At 56.6% G+C, this 21631-nt stretch overlaps 1 protein-coding gene across 1 annotated transcript in view; it reads right to left on the bottom strand.

Annotated features, from left to right (window-relative positions):
* SBF1 (SET binding factor 1) overlaps window positions 1–21631 on the bottom strand; it is a gene marked incomplete at both ends in the record, with an annotated part of 60430 nt that overhangs the window by 18242 nt on the left and 20557 nt on the right. Inside the window, 17 exons of the mRNA XM_079533893.1 lie at window positions 151–219; window positions 329–478; window positions 869–981; window positions 1617–1821; window positions 2350–2448; window positions 3069–3197; window positions 3822–3935; window positions 4288–4365; window positions 5340–5453; window positions 6850–6958; window positions 7397–7529; window positions 8270–8375; window positions 8906–8929; window positions 10541–10651; window positions 12966–13094; window positions 13224–13361; window positions 17735–17820. Coding sequence (XP_079390019.1) covers window positions 151–219; window positions 329–478; window positions 869–981; window positions 1617–1821; window positions 2350–2448; window positions 3069–3197; window positions 3822–3935; window positions 4288–4365; window positions 5340–5453; window positions 6850–6958; window positions 7397–7529; window positions 8270–8375; window positions 8906–8929; window positions 10541–10651; window positions 12966–13094; window positions 13224–13361; window positions 17735–17820 — 1907 coding nt within the window. The remainder of the gene's footprint in view (window positions 1–150; window positions 220–328; window positions 479–868; window positions 982–1616; window positions 1822–2349; window positions 2449–3068; window positions 3198–3821; window positions 3936–4287; window positions 4366–5339; window positions 5454–6849; window positions 6959–7396; window positions 7530–8269; window positions 8376–8905; window positions 8930–10540; window positions 10652–12965; window positions 13095–13223; window positions 13362–17734; window positions 17821–21631) is intronic.

Here is a 21631-nt window from a genome sequence, read left to right as displayed (position 1 = left end):
GCTTGTGCATGGCTGAAAGATACTGGGCAGAATTTCACGCCCCAAGAAGCATCAAGAGGACAATCTGCCCCTAATCCAGTCTCTGCAGCCTCCAAGGAGTTCTGAGGCTGTGAGGGCCACACCAGACACCGGGACACTGCAGATACTCACTCGACAGAAAGCGGTGACCAGCGGCAGGAGCGCGGCTGCAATCCCATGCTCATCCATGGCCGTGCAGTCCTGGGGAAAAGAGCAGAGCTTACAGGAGGATCCACTTCAGGACGCCCAGGTCTGCTCCCACTCCCACCCCACACTTTCTCCCACACTGGGTGATGCTCTCCTTCCCTACCTGCAAGCAACAGTTCATCATACGGACGATGAAGTCGAACTGCTGGTGGTCCAGCACGGCACGGTTCTGCTGCACGTGCAGATTCAGCTCCTGGGTCAGGCAATGCCGGGCCGCTCGGCCTTTCATGGCACGCAGCACAGCAGGGAACAACTGCAGGGAAAGATGGGGAGCAGATGAGCTCCTGAAGTCAGAGTCAGCCCCCAAGGAGAGGTGTAGGAGGGGCACCTCGCCCTGGCTGTGTTGGCTGACACTGTGCTGTCACACATGGATCAAAGCAGCGTGATAAATAGCATCTGCGCAGCTGTAGCACAGCCCCAGAGCTTCAGGGTCAGCCACCTCCACAGGATAGACCCTGCAGTGGGGTGAGCAGCCAGGAACCCAGGGACACAAGAAGGAGGAACAGTGCTCAGAGGACAAGTGAGCATTGGAAACAGAGCTGCCCGGCAGAGATCTGGATACAAGCAAGGAATGCCACGGAGGAGAAGCAGAGAACCCTCACCACCAGCTGGTGGCTGCCCGCTTCTCGGGAGCCCTCCTCACCTTTTTGGCTTCTAACATCTTGTTCTCAAAGACATAGGAGATGCAGTTCCGAACCACCTCCAGGCGGCGGGCGCTGTTGGCCAAGGCGTTGCCATTTCGCTCCATGATGGCTGCTGGAGAGAGAAGCGATGCGGTTCAGGCAGGGCAGGCTCGCAGCCCAGGGAGTGGAAGAATGGGTGTCCCAATGCTCCACACAGGCAGTGCTGTGCGAGGACACTGAAGGGATTTCAGCAGTCCTCTCATGCTGGTTGATGGAGCTGAGGGACCTCTGAGCAGCCAGAAGGGGAGAGGCTAACGGGGACAGTGATGTTGAGATGATGGCACTACTCTAAAGTACAAGGGCAAGAATAGAGTCCTGCACCTGGGGAGGAACAACTACAGCATTGGGACAGATTGGGGCTGAGCTAGAGAAGAACCTGGGGGTCCAACAGGCTGACCAACGACTGACCACACGCTGATCATGAGCCAGCAGTACGCCCTGGTGGCTCAGAAGGCCAACGCGTGGCACAGAAGATGGCCAGCAGGGCAGGGAGGTGCTCCTGCCTTCTGCTCTCCACTGGGGGGCACATCTGCAGCACTGCACCCAGTGAGGGACTCCCCAGTTCCAGGCAGACTGGGAAGAAAGAGAGCCCAGCTCAGGGTGCAGAGATGATGGGGGTCTGGAGCAGCTCCTGCTGGGGACAGGCTGAGAGCACCGGGGCTGTGAGCATGGAGGAGAGAAGTACAAGGTGGGTCTGAGCACACGTACCAATGGGGGGGCCTGAGGGCACCATGCACTTCTTCTCTGCTTTCACAGCTGGAGGAGCTGTCTGTAGCTTGGCTGTGGCCTGATCAATGATCCACTGCACTGTGCCCTCATCCAAACGTGGGAAGGGCTTCTGGTGCAGGCGCAGATGACAGCCTTCCGTGGGCTTCTGCACTTTGTGCATGGTCACGGCGGGGTACGGGTTCTCCTGGCACAGCAAAGAGAGTTTCTTTTCAGCCACGAGGAAGTCGTGCATCATCCCGCAGGCTCACAGGGGCATCTCTCAGCAGCCTGTGTTCCTTTCCTCTCCCAGCAGCACTTTGCAGCCTCCAGAACCTAGTAGTGCTGAGGGCAGGCTGTCAGCTCACAGTACCATCATATTCTGCTCTCAGGAGCCGCAGGGACAGCACGCTGAGCACACAGCAAAGAGCAAAAAGCACTCAGGAGCTCAGGGCTGGGAAGGCATCTTAGGCCAGTCAGCACGGGCAGCAGCTGCTCCAGAACAAGGGGAAGGAAGTGCCTAATGCCCAGACCACCAAAAACAGGAATACCTCCACTCAGGAAGCGAGGGAGAGGCTGAGGCCAGGCAGACACCCTGGGGTCCAGCAGCAGTTTCCATAACAGTGTTTCCAGCACCAGTTACAGTAACATGAGTGGAGGAAGGACAGATGGACGTGGGCTCTCAGCCAGGTTCTCCCAACCCTCCCATCAGAGCAGGTTCCCCTCCTGCACTCACATTTTTGTACAGTTTCTCTGCCAGCTCCTTAATGTGCCGCAATATTTTCTGCTTGTTCCCCTCTTCTGCACGCATGCGCTTCACTTCATAAGCAACAAGCTGGAAGAAGAGATGGGTGAGAGGAGCAGCTGCCTGCTGGGCAGGATCCAGCATCCTACGATTCCCTGGCTCCATCCCCAGCAGCCTCCATCCCCAGCAGCCTCCACCCCCATCCCCAGCAGCCTCCATCCCTCATCCCCAGCAGCCTCCATCCCCCATCCTCAGCAGCCTCCGTTCTTCACCCTCAGCAGCCTCCATCCCCAATCCTCAGCAGCCCCCATCCCCAGCAGCCTCCATCCTTCATCCCCAGCAGCCTCCATCCCCCATCCTCAGCAGCCTCCATCCTTCATCCTCAGCAGCCCCCATCCTCGGCAGCCTTCATCCCCAGCAGCCTCCATCCTTCATCCTCAGTAGCCTCCATCCCCAGCAGCCTCCATCCTCCATCCCCAGCAGCCTTCATCCCCAGCAGCCCCCATCCCCCATCCCCAACAGCCTCCATCCCCCATCCCCAGCAGCCTCCATCCTCCATCCCCAGCAGCCCCCATCCCCAGCAGCCTCCACCCCCCATCCCCAGCAGCCCCCATCCCCCATCCCCAGCAGCCACCATCCCCACCAGCCTCCACCCCCCATCCCCACCAGCCCCCATCCACCATCCTCAGCAGCCCCAGAGGAGCGCTCACCTCATCGAAGAGGTCGATGGAGCGGTAAGGAGCTCCCCTCTCTGTCACAAAGCCAGCAAAGGCCATGCCCTCCAGCACCTTGGTAAGGAAGTCATCTTCCGTCAGCCCCCTCTGCCCCAGGAAGGCTGCCTGCAAGAGGGAAGCGTGGTACCATCAGGACAGGAGCTGATGCCATGGCCACGCTGAGCTTGCATCCCTCTGCTCCCGTTGCCTTCTGCTGAGTTAGATTTCCTCCACAGAACCCCAACACCTCCCATGTTTTCCTCCTCTCCTGCCTTGGCTTTGCCAACAGCCCCAAGGCGCTGCTGTTTCCTCTCCCCAGGTCTTGCTTCCTGTCTCCAGGCGTGGGGAAAAGCCGTGTCTCAGCCCAGGAGGCACACAGCCCCAGCTGCACTGTGCTCGGGCATAAACAGGGAAATGGCATCTGACCCACACAACCCTGGGACACTCAAGGACAAACAAGGGATGCAGGTGGAGCTGGCAGTGGTGCAGAAATCACCTGCTGGAAGCACAGGACTTTACTTGCAGACACAGCTATATTTATGCGACCCTTTCCACGCATTCTCTCTCCCTGACCTCAGTGCAAACCCACTTCCAAAAGAGTCATCCCACGGCCACGCAGGGCAGTGCGAAGAGCTGTTCTATGGTGTGGCCACGAGGCCCTGGAGCAGAGAAGCTGCTCCATGCTGGCCTCCTCCTCCCAGCACCAATGCTGGGAGCAGGGCCAGGCCCATGCCCACATCCAGGCCGTACCTTGTGGAAACGGATGACGGGCTCAGGATGGATGCGGATTATGTGCAGACACCAACGGTAGCCCTGCAGCAGCTGTGCAAACAAGCGGAGGAAGACAGCCCGGATCTCCTTGTCCTGTGCAAAGGGATGGACAGTGCAGTCAGGAGGACAAAGGGACCACGGGGCAAAGGGATCACATTCACGTGTCAGCATCAGCCTCTGCTGAACAGGGCAGGAAACTCAGGGACCTTCTAAAGAACAGAGGAGGTGGGAGATAGATCTCCAGTGCTCTCCCCTTCCCAGCATCTCTGAGACTGCATGCATGCAGGAAGGAGCTCTTGTAGCCCTGCAAGGAGCTCTTGTAGCCCTGCGGCCACTTGTGAAGCTCCCATCCCAGAGCAGGGTGCTGGATGCCTGGCAGAGATGGCAGCCTTGTGCCTGGGCTCTCTGCTTCTCAAGGCCCTGTGTGTGGCCCCATTTCACCCACCTGCATTTTGAGAGACGAAGCAGAAATCGTAGAAGGGGGGAATGCCAGATCTGCCACCTCCAGCTCCGGGTCCAAGACCTGCAGAAAGGCACAAGGCACATTCAGGCCCTGGGGATCTGTGCTCACACGAAGCTGCATTCCTCAGAAGCTCAGCAGGACCCACAGGTGTGTTCTTAGGGGCCCATGGACAGACTTGCAGCAATCGGTAGCTATGGGAAAGGCTTCTGCCATGCCAGGGGCTGCCCACAGCCAGGCACAGTGTGCTGAGGCCCTGACACAGCCTGCCCTGAGAGCAGCACGGATGCCCCATCCCAGCAGGTGCAAAGGATGGGGCCCTGAGCAGCCTGAGCTGGTGGGGGGCACCCAGACCATGGCAGAACTGGGGTTGGGGGGCTTTGCAGTCCCTTCCCACACTACCATTCTACAATTCCATGACTCTGATTCTCTCCAGCTGCTGTTTGGCTGCATTGTCCCAGCACCCGCTCTGCAGGGCCAGCAGGCTGGGAATGCTCTCACTGCCAGCAAATCAACATCAAGGCTGCAGCTGTTTCCTGCCCTGATTCCCAGAAACCTTTGGCAGATGAACCCTACAGCACAGCCATGCACCGGAGGTCACCATGGCTAACAGGATGACCAAGAGGCAGCACTGTGCCCTGGTGGCCAGGGAGGCCAATGGCATTGTGGTCGATCAACAGCTGACCAACGGTTGACCAAAAGCTGACCAGGAACCAGCAGTGTGCCTTGGTGGCCAACAAGCACAATGGGACCCTGGAATGCATTACAAAGAGGTGCTTTAAAGTTGCTCTGTGGAGGACTTGGGTGTCCAACAGTTGACCAATGGTTGACCACACATTGACCATGAGCCAGCAGTGTGCTTTGGTGGCCAGGAAAGATAATGGGAGCCCAGGGTGCATTGCATAGAGGATGACTAACAGAACGGGGAGCTCCTTCCTTCTGCTCTACCCTGGGGAGGGCACAGCTGCAGCACATCCAGTGCTGAGCTTCCCAGTTCAACACAGGAACTGCTGGGAGAGCCCAGCTGTGGCACTTACCATGGAGAGGGCTTCACGGGTCTGCTGAAGGAGAGGCTCAGGGAGCAGGGAGATGTGCACACACTCAGGGACATTCACTGTGCCCCCATCCAGGTCGGCGATAACAACATCCAGCTGAAAGGGGCGAGACAGGAGTGAAACAATGCCAAGCCACAGCCCACCACCTCCTGCTGATAATGGTGAGCTAACAGAGAAACAACCCAGCCAAAGAGAGGGGATGTGGGGAACAACAATCTGTCTCCTCTCTGCCCACTGCAAGCTCAAGCATTCCAGCCCTCAGCAGCTATTTTCTCTTATCTATTAAATATGCAAACACTTGTGATACATGAACTGTAAGGGGTTCCCATCACTGCCTGCTGTGGAGACCACAAGCTGGGTGAGCTCTCACAGGGAACACAGTGACATCAGCCCAGCACAGACTCCTTCCTGCTTCACCAGAACGGCGCTGTTCAGTTTGCTCAGAAGGTTGCACAAAAGCTTGTTTCAGTTGAGATCAGGCTCATTACGCTTTCATTTCATTCAGTTTCTACACTGAAGTCTGTCAGGCTGAAGTGCCAGCACAGCTTCTTGGACCAGCGCTGCCAGCTGAGCTTCAAAATCAAATCCTCAGTTAACCCAGCTGCTGTGGCACTGGAGAACGGAGACCTGACCCAGGCAGAGCAGCCCCAGCCAGCCTGGAGCACAGCCCAAGCTGGCAGCCAGCACAGCACCATGAGCATGAGCTGAGTGCTCAGCTGCTGCCTGAAGCAGGGCTTGGGATGTGGCTGCTCACATCAGGACATGTTGGGGGCTGAGCTGCTGCAAAGGAGCTGTGCAGGGAAAGACCTGGGGATCCTGGTGGACAGAAGGCTGACCATGTACCAGCAGTGTGCCCTGGTGGCCCAGAGGGCCAATGGGACCCTTGGCTGCTCTGCACAGAGTGTGGCCAGCAGGGCAGGGAGGTGCTCCTGCCTTCTGCTCTGCACTGGGGGGCACAGCTGCAGCACTGTGTCCAGTGTGGGGCTCCCCAGTTCCAGGCAGGCTGGGAACTGCTGATAGAGCCCAGCTGAGGGTGCAGAGATGGGGGAAGCCTGGAGCAGCTCCTAATGGGGACAGGCTGAGAGCTCCAGGGCTGTGCACATGGGGGAGAGAAGGTTGAGGGGGTCTGAGCAGAGCTGGTGGGTATCTGAAGGGTTGGAGGTGAGGAGGAAGGGGCTGGGCTGTGTTTGGTGGTGCCCAGCACCAGGACAAGGGGCAGCGGGCCCAGACTGGAGCCCAGGGAGCGGTGTGTGAGTGTGAGGAAGAGCTGTGTGCTGTGAGGGTGGCAGAGCTCTGGCACAGCTGCCCAGGGAGGTGGGGGAGTCTCCTTCTGTGCAGAGATCCAAACCTGCCTGGACACCGCGTACAGCTGCTGGGGCGAGCTGCATGGGGGCACTGCACTGGGTGGAGCTGCACAGGTCCCTTTCCACCCCCATGGCTCTGAGTTCTGTGGTCCCACTGCTTCCCTTGCTGCCAGCTCATGGGGTCTCACCAGCTCCTGTGTCTCCGACTGGAAGATGGAGTGGACCCCGATAATGAAGGGTGTCGGCGTGCTCAGTACCTCCAGGAGCTGTGCAGGCAGGATGGGGACGTACGTGAAACTGCAACAAGAGATGAGCATTGCTGCAGCCAGCTGAGCCCTGCCAGGACCTAGCATCTGCTCCCTGCCCTCCTGGGGGAGCACAGCCCAACAGCACGCCCTCAGCGCTCTCCTGGTCACCAACACACTTCCATCCCAACCACTCTATCATTCCACGGTTCTGTGATCTTTAAGGATCCTTCCAGCCCAACCATCCAGTAGCTCTATGATCTATAAGGTCCCTTCCAACCCAGCCACTCCATGGCTCAATGATGCACTGGCACACAGAAAAGGCTCCAGGGAAGGAGCTCTGAGAGCCACGCACATCCTTTACAGCCCACCGTGCACCAGCAATGTGTACAGCACAAATAATTACTGCCCAGGTAATTATGGAGAAAGGGGTGTTAGGTAGCCCAGGTAGTGCCCCAGCTCAGTCTGAGGCTTGAAGCTCCTCTCTCACCTGTACTTAAGGGGGAACATAAGTGCAAGGAGAGCCCGGCAGGCATCGGTGAGCCGCTGGTAGCTGCTGGAGAGAAACAGGATCTTGTGCTCAGTGAGCGCTGCACAGAAGAGATACAGCACATTGGTGATGCCTGGGGAGAAGGGAGAGAGCAGTGCTCAGAAAGAGGGTTCCCCTCCTGTGCTCCAGGACAGATCCTCACAACCTGTTCCTCATCTTCACATCCTGCACAGCAGAGGAGCTGACACCCTCCAGGGGGGCACCCGTGGTGCCCATCCCTTGGAAAGGCACTTGGAGGCCTGAAGGAGCTGATATGCAGCAGGAGGGCAGCTCTGCACAGAGACAGCGATGGGACACAGGGGGAATGGCTTTAAACTGGAAGAGGGGAAATGGGGTCAGATATGGGGGAAATGTTTCACCCAGAGGCGATGCAGCCCTGGTGCTGCTGCCCAGAGCTGTGGGTGCCCCATCGCTGGAGGTGCCCAGGGCTGTGGATGGGACCCTGAGCAGCCTGAGCTTGGGGGAGGGGGATCCAGCCCAGGGCAGGGGTAGAGCTGAGAGGTCCCTTCCAACCCAACCATTTCATGGCTCAGTGATCTATAAGGTCCCTTCCAATCCAATGATGACCCCATGATCTGTAAGGACCTTTTCAACCCAGCTACTCTATGGCTCTATGATCTACAAGGTCCCTTCCATCCCAGGCCGTGCTGTGATTCAGTGATTCTCTGCCCCTGCACCCTGCTTGCACACTGCTGCCCCGTGCAGGAGGGCAGAGCCAGGGTAACTCTCTCCAATGCTGTGCAATTGGAGCTGAGCCCTGGGCTGCTTTTGGCACCGGACCCACTGGCAAGGAGGTGTGGGGAAAAGTCTCACCGAGCTGCCGGAAGAGCAGAGCCACGCTGCAGCTGCTGACGGGAAGCGAATCATTGATGGGTGTCTGGATCACCTGCCTGTCCCCTGCCCCCAGCGAGATCGTCCGCTGCAAGAAAATGCAGGAGGTGATGGGGTGGCATTCAGCAAGGGGCCAGCACGAGGACCCAGGACCACAGTGCCCAAGAAGCAGCTCCGTGCCCCCCAGGACAGGGCTGGAGCACAGCGGGCACAGCCTCATCTCTTCTTCTCCTGGGCAGTTTTTCTCCAAACCACAGCACTGGGATGCCTGCAGGTCCTCGGCCTCTCTCCAGAGGCACGAGGGCAGCGTCACATCAATGAGCACTTCTCCAGGGCTGTGCTGCTCTGCAGTAGGTTTGGCCATGTGCCCCATCTCCCCACTCAGCCCTGTGGGCTCAGGGGGCTGCTCCCAATAAAAGCTTCTGGCCAGGCAGAGCCAGCACCCTGAGCTGCACCCGAGCAGCAAGCCGAGCCTCCTAACCATGGGGAAGCAATGCCATGGGGCAGGAACCAGCCCCGTGGATGTGGCAGCACCAGAGCTGCTTGCACGACCCTTCCACAGGAAGAAGAGAAGGGGCTAACGAGGACACAGACCCCAGAAAGAAAAGGTGTGCGTACCGCTGCTTCGTCGTCCGCGTCAGGCTGAGATAGAGACAGACAAAGATAGCACAGTCGGTTAGAAAGGCACAAACACAGCTGGATGAGGGGGGACAGAGGCACAAAGCGGGGAGCAGAGCTCTCAGAGGAGGAGAGGTGCACACAGACAAAGCAAAGCAGCCACCACCACACTGAGAAAGAGCGTTTGGACACAGCGGGAGCAGAGGGAAAGCACAGGGAGGGGAGCGCCACCAACACACCGTCCTCCCCGCAGCGTGCTGTGTGTCCCCGTGGCACAGATGGATCCTGCCAGAACGGGGAGGTGACAAATGGCAGTGGCCAAAGCACAGCTCACTGCCTTCCTCCTGCTGTGTGCGGGCTCCAGCTGGGAGGAACCAGATGGGGTGGGATGTTGTTGGGTGCCCGCACCCAGCCAGGCACGGCCATGGGCTCAGCTGTGGTTCGCCTGCTTCTCCAGAGCACCAGGTGTGACTGGCAGCCAGCCCCAGGGCCAGCACTGCTCCAGGGGCACGAGGTCAGCCTGAGAACATAGCCTGTGCCCGGCACAAAACACCCAAACCAACAGCCTGCATGGGGACAGGGAGCAAAAACCCCCTTGGGGTCACAGGGCTCGGCGGTGGGGAGAGCCTCTGCCTGCAGGCACAGAGCTGCAGTGCTGCCTTTGGCTGAGTGCAGGGACACATGCCACCTCTGCAGCTGCTTTCCAAGTGTTAGTGTGGCAGAACAACTCCAGAGCGGCTGTGCTGCTGTCCTCAAACATCTTCTGTGAGAGGGTCTGCCCTGGAGCTGCCCATCTCTCCCATCTCCATCACTCACCCACCTGCTTCCCTCCTGGAATGGGAGCACCTTCCACAGCAGAACCAGAAGCTACCAAACCTCATTTTGTGCCTTCTTTTCCAGGAGTCAGGTATGATATCTAAGTGGGAACTCATCTACTGTGCTGCTTTAATGTTTAATGCTCAGAAAGCTTGGGAAGTTTGGACAGAGGGGTGTGAAAAAGCATCAATGTCTTCAGGATGGGAGCTCACTCAGTTCTACTCCTCTGTTTCAGAACTACTTGAACAGTTGAACACATGCCACTGGTTCCAAGTGCTCTGAAGACACAGCCAATGTTTCATCCATTTACCCATGCCCCAAATGTCCTTCCTATTAAGTCTGTGCTCAAACCTTGGGACCACAGACATGCACAGCCTGTGCCTGTTGACCCAGAGCAACGTTCTGTGCGCTCAGATGGGCCCAAGAAGAGCAGCGGGAAACTCTCCGATGCAGGGAGACCACAGACCACAGCAGGGATTTGCACAGCATGAACTGATCTACGCAGCTCCTGGGGGGGTGGAGGGGGAAGGAACAAAGCTGCTGACCCACGGCGAGGTGCTCTCAGCTGCCCCAGAGGCTGAGCTGCTCCAGGTGATGGAGCTGCATTGTTCTGCTCTACAGCACTTGGAAAGGTGCTGCCTGCACAAGCCAGGCCCTGCCAGCAGCAGGGCATGCAGCAATCCCCCAGCAGCTGGTGCAGCAAGCTGCTGCCTGCAGGAGGGTCAGGCAGGCAGGAGCAGAACGCAGCCACGCAGCATGGCTCTGCCCCATGCCATGGGGCTGGGAACGAGGCAGTGCAGGGAGGCTGAAGGCACCCACCTGGGCTCCACCAGTGATGGGGATGGTGCATGTCAGCAGGTTCCCAATGACATTCTCCAGGGACACGTTCAACCCGTCCACGTAGATGGTGTAGATCAAGCCCAGGCTGTTCTGCAGAGGGAAGCACAGCGTGGCTGAGCGTCGCTGCAGGAGGCAGCCACCTCCTGGTCCCCAGCAGCACCACCCTGCCCAGTGCCTGTCCCCAAGAAGGAGCTCAGCCCATGGTTCTTGGCTGCAGTGCTTCAGGTCTTCCCTCCAACCTCTCCCCCTGAGCCCTTCCCAGCAGGGATGGGGTATACAGCACGCATTCTGCTTCCAGCCAGCAACACTGACCCTCCCTGCCATCCCCACCAGGTCACCATGAGCAGAGGGAAGTTCCTGGTCCCTGCAGGTCTGCATCAGGTCCCACTCAAAGCCTCAAACACAGGGCATGAAGGAAGGAGCCATTTCTCCCTGAGGGTTGGGCACTGATTCTTCTGCACTGGGAGCGAGCATCGGCACCAGCACAGGATGCATCACAGGGCAGTGTCCAGCAGCACGTCCTCTGGGCCATGGATTGGCTGCTGGAACCACCCCAATCAATCAAGAATTTGAGGAATCTGTCTTCAAGGAACCCTTTTTGTCTTCAAACCATCTCCCCACATCAGCAAGAAATCACAGAATCACACAACCATTTGAAGATTTCAAAAGACCCCTGAGAACACCCAGCTTGATCCCAGCCCACCTCCCATGTGCCCACTGACCCCAAGTGCCCCACGCTGGTGAAGTCATATGGGCTGGGAACCACTGCCATGCAGAGAACAAACCTCTGCAGGAAATGTCTTTCTCTTGCAATAAACCAGATGACCCAATTTCAGCCAAAATCATCCCCAAGCACGAGCTGTTTTCCCCCACAGCAGCCTGGCTCACCTGGCTTTGCCCTCCAACCCCAAACAAGTTGTGCATGTCAGAGAATCTCAGCTTTGTGGAGGCAAACCCCAACCAGACGTGGCGATGCCGTACAATGAACTGCTCACAACAAGGGAAATGGACTCATGATCCAAGATCTCTGCTGCTCACATGTTCCTCTGTCGGTCTCACTGATCTCACTTGCTGCTTTGTGACCCCCTGTCAGCCAACATGGGCCCAACTCATGGTCAGACACCTCCCAGTAACCCCCACCATCAGTACAAGCTGGGGGATGGAAGGAGCACTGCGTCCAGATGGGGAATGCTCAGCACAGCAGAGACACTGACCTGGTGGCTTTCAGAGGGCCCTTCCAGCCCCAACCATTCTGTGACTCTACAAAGGTCCTCTCCAACTCAACCCATTCCATGATTCCACGAGTCTACAAAGGTCCCTTCCAAACCAAAACATTCCATGATCCTGTGATTCTACCTACACACAGCACTGTGTTATGGTTCAGTGCCAGAGCACTGGCACAGGCTGCCCAGAGGCCAAGCAGCCTCCATCCCTGGAGGTCAGGTTGGGTATTGGGAACATTTCTTCCCCAGAGACCAGTCAAGGACTGGTACAGACTGCCCAGGGCAGTGGAGGAGTCCCCATCCCTAGGGGCATTTAAGGAACGTGGGGATGTGGCACATGGGGATAGTGGGCACAGTGGGGGTGGGTTGGGGTTGAACTTGGTGATCTCAGAGCTCTTCTCCAACCTGAATGGTTCTGTAATTCTCTGATCTCTAACCCCCACCTGGAAGTGGTCCTTGGCACCCCTCTATTCTCCAGCTGCCCTGTGCCTGAGCTGGGGTGGGAGCAGCCATCCCCATAGGATGTCCCTTTGGTGTTCTAGAAAGCCTGAAGTTTGCAGCTTTAGGCTGAAGATTGGGGCATCCTGTGAAGCCTGACATTTGTAACAGCTCTAGGCTGAAGAATGGGTGATATTATTCCCTGACAGTCCTTCTCAATCCCAGTGGTGGCTGAACACCCTGATGGAGCACCCCACGCTGGGGCAGGCTGAGAGCAAGGGCTCCAAGCAGCTGCCCAGAAGCAATACCCCACAGTGGGAGGGAAACAAGGAGAATGAGGATAAGTGTGATGGAGCTCTCCTCCTCCACATGAGGTGCTCACCCAGCACCCAGGCTGGCAGCAAGTCTTCTGTATGCCCCAGATGGACTCCTCCTTTGGATCCCTCGCACCACAAGCACAGGGCAAGCAAGGCAGCTGGTGCCACCTGCAAGCAGCACATGCCCTCCCAGACCTGTCACAGCCACATAACACAGTGAGTTGGGAGAAAACAAAGGTGGCAGAGATAAAGGTCCCCAAAGGAACGGGCTGTTCTTCACGGGTGTTGCATTCACAGAATTGGGTGGCCGTGCTGTTCTGCAACGCTGGGTGCGGAGTCGGCCCCGTGCTGAGCTTCCAGCTGCTCCCAGCACTACCAGCTCCATGCTGGGGCTGCTCACTGCCTCTCCTTGCCCCATGCACTTACCCTGAACACCTCGGCGTGGTCCAGCCTTGACACCAGCACCAGGCTCTTGGGAGCAAAGAGCTGTGCCGGTTGGACAGGAGAAGTCGATTCCTCTTCTTCCTCTTCTCCATTCCTGGGGTGGCTTTGAGGCTGTGGTGACACAGATATCAGCCCAAGCTCAGGCACAGACACCCTTCCCAATCCTTCATCCCAGGTTCTTCCACCAAGGGGACACCCAGAGAAGCCCCCAGCCCTTCCCCAGCCCCACACCCGCTGTACCTGCGCGCTCTCCACAGCCTCCCAGAAGGTGAAGCAGGCGCAGTAGTGCCTCTCTGAGTTGATGTCAGTCAGCACGGCCACGAAGAAGGTGGGGGGGTTCCTCTCTGTGAATAGCTGCCAACCGCTGGGCTGGCAGAACTGCGAGACAGGGCAGGGGATGGGGGTCAGCAGTGGGGATGGGGCTGCACGTCATGCCCCATGCCCCTCCTTTGCTGCAGGAAGAGTGGGGCTGAGGCTAAAGCATCGGTATGTTAGCAACTTTATTTCTCTTAAATCCAAACACATCCCCACATTAACCTCAGGGAGTAGAGTTAATCCAGCCCAAAGCAGGGCACGATGCTCCGGGAGGTGGCACTCCTCGCATTGCCAACGCAGCCCCGCAGTGCTTCACTGCTTCCTGGGGACTTCCCGAGTAATTCCAGCCCCAGAACTCCTCACGTGGTTTCCAAATCTCAAGGGATTTTCCTGCCCTTCCCCTTCTCAGCATCTGCATTGGGTTGGTGAGCGCTGGAAAATTCCCTGATGTTCTCAGGACTCCATGGAAAGAGCAGAAAAACTCAGTGGTTTCTGAGCGCAGGGCGACAGAAGGGAGGTTGAAAACAGGGCAGCGGGGACAGGATGACCCCAACGTCAGCTCCAGCCCTCAGTGAGTGAAGCAGTTTCTAAGCTACTGTAGTTCTGCAACCTTTGCCTGCTCTCCATTCCCCCTAATCACACTCCATGTGCTCCAGGACATACATCCAGCTCCACTCCAACATAACACAGGGCAGCCCCACTGCCACAAATCTGGGGTTTGTGGCCCAAGTGTCACACCTCTCATTTGGCCTCACTGACTTCTACACAACGTCGATCCCACCTATCCAGATCCTTCTGCCAAACCACCACAGAATCCCTGAAGTTGGAAGGGACCCACTGAGTCCAACTCCTCGCTCCACCCAACCCCAATGTCTCAGAGCACTGTTCAAATGCTCCCTGAGCTCTGTCATTTTGGGGCCATGCCCACTGCCCACAGGAGAACCTGTTCCGTGCCCACCACCTTCTGGTGCAGAACCTTTCCTTAACCCCCACCTGGTCCTCTCCTTACACGGCTCCAAGCCTTCAGGAAAGATAAGTGATGGTTCAGGGCTCTCCCTGGAAGATGGGCACAACTCTGTGGAAGACAAGAGCAGCATTCCCAGAACCAACGCTACAGAACCCAAACCATTTTGTGACTCCATGAAGGTCCCTTCCAACTCAACCCATCCTGTGATCCTATAAAGGTCCCTTTCAACTCAACACACGTTCTGTGATCCTATGAAGATCCTTTCCAACGCAAATCATTCTATGATTCCATCAAGGTCCCTTCCAACTCAAATCATTCCATCATTTCATGAACATCCCTTCCAATTCAGAACATTCTATGATTCCATGAAGGTTCCTTCCAACCCAAACCATTCTGTAATCCTATGGTCCCTTCTAACTGAAATCATTTTATGGTTCCATGAAGGTTCCTTCCAACCCAAACCATTCTGTAATCCTATGGTCCCTTCTAACTGAAATCATTTTATGGTTCCATGAAGGTTCCTTCCAACCCAAATCATTCTACGATTCTATGAAGTATCCCTTCCAACCCAAGTCATTCTGTTATCCTATGGTCCCTTCCAACCCAAATCATTCTGTGATTCTATGAAGGTCCTTCTTACTTAAACCATCCTGTGATTCCATGTATGCAAGGCAGACCTGCACTATCCTCCTGCAGAGCGACGCATGGACAAAGGCTACAGGCAGCAGAGGAGGAATTGCACCAACACACACACCAGAGCAGGAAGAACCAGCAGGCACAGTGCTCTACAACAGCCCTACAACCTTCAGCATCAGCAGCAACCCTCGTTGCTGCAACACACACCTCGCTGGTGCAGCTCAAAGCTCCCAGCTCAAAGCTACGCTGACACCCAAAAAACCATGCACCCTGTTTGGAGACCTCACCAAGTGGGCAGGAGCAATGCTCCCAGAGCAAGAAGTGCTCACGTCCTGTGTCTGTGGAGGAGCTTCCACTGAAAAACCACAAAGATTTCTGTCTGGAAATGCTGTCAGCAAGCAGGCACAGAAGCTACGACACCAGAAACTGCTCTCCTTGCATGAGCCATTCAGTGCTGATGTGACCACACCGTAAGGCACCACACAAGCCCCTCACAGTGAGGTCGGCCCCATTTTCCCCAATTGCCTTGGTTTCAGCCTAGAAGCTGAAGGGCTTCCGACAACTCAGGAACGCCTCAGAGCCACCCAGCAGCTCCCAGAAGGACGAGAATGCCGTTGTTTAGATTCCACGGATTTTTTGGCTGGATGATTCGACCCTTGGGAAAAAAAAGCACAACTTTCCTCTTCCTTGGAACGATTCCCGAGTGCCCTACAGACAACAAGGAAGCACGAAGCAGAAAAATCATGTCTATTTTTTTGCCTCAGACAAAGTAAATAGCAAAGTCCAGAACTGCGATGGAACTGCGGTGAGTGTGAGACTGAAGAAGGGTTCATCACATCTGCTCCGACGGCGCAGCACACTCACTGCTGGCTGTGATGCAATGCAGCAGCCACACGACACCTGGATGAGGCAGGGGATGAGGACAGGGACTGAGAGACACGTCCAGCTCTGATGTTCTCTGCTCAATGAGCTGCTTGCTCCTAGCAGGAGCTCGCTGGAAGCTGTCTCTTGCAAACGCCAGCAGTGCCCAGCAGTTTCCAGGTGAGCATGAGGAGAGGTGATGGCCTCAAGATGTGGCAGGGAAGGGTCAGGTTGGATATTAAGAAGCATTTCTTCTCCAAAAGAGCAGTCAGCACTGGCACAGGTTGCCCAGAGCAATGGGGAGTCCACGTATCTTGGGGTTTACAAGGAACATGGGGATGTGGCACTTGGGGACAGATGGGCATGGTGGGATGGATCAGTGGTTGGACTGCATGATCTTGGAGGGCTTTTCCAATCTGGATGATTCCACAGTTCTATGATTCCAAGAGCAAGGGCGTGCATGGGGTGCTCTATTAGCCTCACATGGTCACAGACAGCACGGAGGTTCTCCAACACCAGCACACATGGGATGATGGAGTTGGTGGCCAGCTCTGAAGGATGCCATGAAAGGTTGTAAATGGCCAAGGACAGAAGTCAGGATGCCAAAGACCCACAGCACAAGGGGTCAGGAGGAGGGGGCCGGGCTGTGTTTGGTGGTGCCCAGCACCAGGACAAGGGGCAGCAGGCACAGACTGGAGCCCAGGGAGTTGTGTGTGAGTGTGAGGAAGAGCTGTGTGCCGTGAGGGTGGCAGAGCCCTGGCACAGCTGCCCAGAGAGGCGGGGGATCTGTGCAGAGATCCAAACATGCTGGGACGTTCTGTGTGCAGGGAATTGCTGGGGGGTTGCAGTGGGGGAGCTGCACAGGTCCTTTCCAGCCCCCATGGTTCTGGGGTTCTGTGCTTTATAGAAACACACTGCCAAGGCCAAACCTTCTGTGCAGCAAAATAGTAGGGGCAGACCTGGATGGGGACTGGGGGCACCACCCCACTTCTGCACCAGGAACCCATAACTGAGTGATGCAGCCCTCGCACTGCTGCCCAGAGCTGTGGGTGCCCCATTCCTGGAGGTGCTCGAGGCCATAGATGGGGCTCTGGGCAGATTTAATTTGGGGAGGGCACCCATTCCATGGCAGGGGTCCTGGGGAGCTGCTTCCAACCCAACCTTTGTATCATTCTACAGTTCTGCAACTGTCCTGGCCATCACTAAACGTGCTTGGAGATCACTCTTAGCACATCCTGCATGTCCCCATTGGAGCAGCAAGTGCCTCTGTGGCACTAAGGACAGCAGAAAGGGCTGTGGGTAGCATTTCCACACCCCTCCAAGCATGGGGGGCTCTCAGTGGCACCACTTCTCAGTGCTGCAGCACAGGGTTTGCTGTGGGAATGGGCACCCCTGGAAGCAGGAGGAGCAGAATGAGGGGAACCATAAATCAGATGGGCCCCAGGATTATCAGGGTCATAAGGCAGCACAGAGCCCTCCGAAACCCCACTTGTATTCATGTTCTGTGCCGTGCTTCAGCCAGAAACGAAGAAGATCTGCAAAGGGGAAGAGGAGTGCAGAGCCTCGCCAGGTTGGAGTCCGCACTGCTGTCCTCCAGAGCAGGGAGAGATGCAGCAGGGAAAGGTTTTCCAAGAACTTCTGTCCAAACTTAGAAACGGAGAACAATCCTCTTAGCCTTGATTAGTTAAAAGCTGGTTTGCAAAGAATCCACGCAGTGCCAAATTGAGCTGGGTGTGCCACTTTCTGGGTACGGCCCAGCAGTGGGTACAGCCTCAAAGAGCCGTGCAGCAGCAGGAGAACACGGCTGGAGGGTGGGGAAAGGATGTCAAGGACCCCCCTTGGCACACAGATGTTAGCAAAGCACATCCAGGCCTGCAGCAGGGCGAGCTCCCATAGGGGAGCTGCAGCAACGGAAGGGGTTTACAGGGGGGGCTGTGATGGGCACCAGGGGGTCCCAGAGGGGCAGACTCACCAGCTCGATGCCTTGAGGAAAGGGGTTGTCCTCCCAGTCCTTCTCAGGGAAGCGCTGCAGGATCTGTCCCTGGCCGTCCCCGCTCCCTGTGGGAACAAGAAGGGCATTAGGGGCTGAAGCTGCATGCCTGGCCACAGCAGGACTGACCCCGGCCCCCTGCACTCGCCCTGGCACAGCTCGCTGTCAGCAGGTGTCCCATCCAGCAAAGCAGAAGTGCAGCGGTGCTCTGGCCAAGTGTAATGTGAATGTTTCCTTCCTTCTGCTCCTTATCTCCAACTTAGCTCTTGACATTTCCCTGAACAATGGAACCAAGCTGCTCGGTGTTTTTTTGAGCTCCCCTAGGGCTCGTGGCTGCCCCATGGCTTCACATCCTGAAACCCACACCGCTGCCAAAGGGCACTGCCCATGACTTCCCCTGGCTGGGCAAAACCCCAGCAAAGTGAGCAGCTTCAGCTCATTCCCTGTCCATGATGCCTCTGAGCACAGAGATGGTGATGTGGAGGATGAAGGCAGCACTGCTTAAGGTCACACTGCTGCAGCACGGAGTCAGATGATGGCAATGAGAACCGCGGGGGCTCTGCTCCTGCACAGCTTCTGCACTAACCCTGCAGAGGGGATGGCCGTGCTAAGGGATTTGCATTGCTGCAAGGCCCGGCCTCAGCCCTGTGCTGGGGGTATGGACATCCCCTCTGCAGGAGGAGCCTGGTGGGTGGTGGAGGGGGTGCTACAGGAGAGATATTTTCGGCACCCATCGCCAGCACCACCGCCCCCACTCACCACTGCGTGGCCACAGCTGAATTTAGCAGGACACAGCATTGGGAGGGATGCCACTTTTAGTCCAAAAGGACCAAAACGGAAAGGTCAGTGCCAAATTAGGAGGAAAACGGTGCTGAGAATCACGTCAGCTGAACCCTGCGCCCAGAGCCAGCTTCAGTGGCCATGAAAGGAGCCCTGAGAAGGTGTGCCAACACTAGGGACACAGTGCAACGCTGCTGCTGCCACGCACTGCAGCTAGCTCTGTGCAGTGGGGACAGGTGCTTGCTGTTGGTCACAGAATCATAGAATCATTCAGGATGGAAAAGACCTCCAAGAGCACCAAGTCCAACCCCTGTCCATCCCCACCGTGCCCATTAAGTGCCACATCTTTGCAGTTCTTGAACACCCCCAGGGATGGGGACACCCCCACTATCCTGGGCAGCCTGTGCCAGTGCTGACTGCACTTTGGAAAAGAAATTGTACCCAGTCTCCAACCTGACCCTCCTCAGCACAACGTGAGGCCATCCCCTCTTATCCCAGGAAGAGCACAGAACTCTTCCTCACACTCACACACAACTCCCTGGACTCCAGTCTGGGCCTGCTGCCCCTTGTCCTTGCTGGGCACCACCAAACACAGCCCAGCCCCTTCCTCCTCACCTCCAACCCTTCAGATACCCACCAGCTCTGCTCAGACCCCCTCAGCCTCCTCTCCTCCATGTGCACAGCCCTGGGACTCTCAGCCTGTCCCCATCAGGAGCTGCTCCAGGCTCCCATCATCTCTGCACCCTCAGCTGGGCTCTATCAGCAGTTCCCAGCCTGCCTGGAACTGGGGAGCCCCACACTGGACACAGTGCTGCAGCTGTGCCCCCCAGCAGAAGGCAGGAGCACCTCCCTGCCCTGCTGGCCACGCTCTGTGCAGTGCACCCAGGGTCACATTGGCCTCCAGGACCACCAGTAGACCCAGGGCTTTCTCTGCAGAGCTCCTAGCCAGCAGCTCAGCCTCATTACTTAGAAACCTCTGTGCTTTCCATGGCATGTATGTGTGCCCGGTGCTGGCGCAGCTGCCACGCTTTGCTCCTTCCTTCCTGCCCCTTGGTGAGGCCAGCAGCGCTGGATGGTGACACCTGGACGCTGCTGCCGGGGCAGTCTGGACAGCCAGGGTTAAAGTCAGGCTATATCAGGAAAGTTTACGAGATCTTATCACAATACAGGAAACTCTAAATAAGCAAAAAAGTTAAACATTCGGCTGACGCACCACATGCAGTGACCTTAACCCCAGGCAGGCAGCGCTGGCACGTTGGGGACAGTGGGGACAATGGGGACAGTGGGGACAGTGCTGCCTGGGGAAGTGACAGCATTGGGGAGACCTCAGTGCAGCCCTCAGTGCCTGAAGGGGCTGACACACATCAGGAGAGTGGTTTTGTACATGGGCAGAGAGCAATGGGACACGGAATGGCTTTACACCAACAGAGAGGAGACAGAGGTGCTGGGCAGGGTAAGTGCAGGAGACAAGGAGCTGCAGCTCTGTTGCCATTCTGTTTTTCTGTGATCTTTAAGGACCCTTCCAACACAACCACCCTGTGGCTGTATGACCTTTGAAGACCCTTCCAACCCAACCATCCCATGGCTCTATGATCTTTCAGGACTTTTCCAACCCAAGACATCCTAGGGTTCTTATGACCTTCAAAGTCCCTTTCAACACAACCATTCCTGTGATCTTTAAGGACTCTCCCAACCCAACCATTCAATAGATCTGTGATCTTCAAGGACCCTTCCAACCCAACCATTCTATGCTTCTGCCATCTTCAAGGACCCTTCCAATCCAACCATTCCATGCTTCTGCCATCTTCAAGGACCTTTCCAACCCAACCATTCCATGCTTCTGCCATCTTCAAGGACCTTTCCAACCCAACCATTCCATGCTTCTGCCATCTTCAAGGACCCTTCCAACCCAACCATTCCATGCTTCTGCCATCTTCAAGGACCTTTCCAACCCAACCATTCTATGCTTCTGCCATCTTCAAGGATCCTTCCAACCCAACCATTCTATGCTTCTGCAATCCTTAAGGACCTTTCCATCCCAACCACTCTACAGTTCTGTGATTCTAAGGACCCCTCCAACCCAACCATCGCGTGGCTCTACGATTGGTGATTACAGGCTTCAAGGAGCTTCCTACACCTCAGAGCTGACATGTCAGTAAGCTCAGCTGTCTGAAAGCACCACAGAGTACTTCAGGCCACAACAGCACTGAGCATGGTTATGTAGGTGGTTTCCTGCACACCAGCATTAACCCCCGTGACACAAAGACCTGGAATGATCTGGAAGGGGACCTGGGGCTTCTGCACAGATCTGCTCAAACCCAACACCACCTCCAAGCCCTCTGTGCTGCTCCTGGTGATCCTGGATCCTCGTGGGGCCATGTAAGCAGCACTTGGGCAACCGCCCTGCAAGCAGTGCAAGTGATTGCATCAACTGAGGCTGCTGCCAAATGCCAGGACATCTCAGCCTGGCACTGCCCACTGGCACTGGGTGTTCCTCAGAGCAGACTGTGTTTAATGCCAGCCAGTATCAGAGTGCACAAGGTGTCTGAGATTAAAAGCCCACAGTGCTGAGCTGCTGTGATGAAGTTAGGAATGATGCAAAGAGCAGAGAATGAAGCAGGGCTGCAGAGAACGGCACAACTCTGAACTGACCCTACCTACACACACAAGCCCACCACAAGACAGGCTCAGCATGGGGCTCCCAGCTCCTGCTGATGGGGCACACATAGGAGAGAAGAACAAGGCTGCAAAAGCACAAGGCTCAACACATCCCTGCGCACGGTGCAGGTGGCCAGTCACCCTAGCAGCACAGTTCCTATCACAGAGCCATAGAACCACAGAATGGTTGAGCTGGAAAGGTCCTTTAAGATCACAGAACTATGAAATCCCACGGCTCACGTCTAGCTTCTCACCTAGCAGGACCCAATCCATGGGGCAGACACACATCCACAACCTGAGTGCTCCCACAACACCTTCATCACTGCACGGCCTCCACCTGCAGCTGCTGCTTTGCTTTCACCTTCAGCCATCACACACCAAGCCAGCACTGGCTCTCATTTCCCCTGCTTTGCTGTCATGCATCAACACAAAGGAGCAGAT

This window comes from Tetrao urogallus (assembly GCF_951394365.1).
Source record: "Tetrao urogallus genome assembly, chromosome: 1".
Taxonomy (NCBI): Eukaryota; Metazoa; Chordata; class Aves; order Galliformes; family Phasianidae; genus Tetrao; species Tetrao urogallus.
The sequence above is the reverse complement of the archived record's forward strand: the minus strand, read 5'-3'. Positions and strand labels throughout refer to the sequence as shown.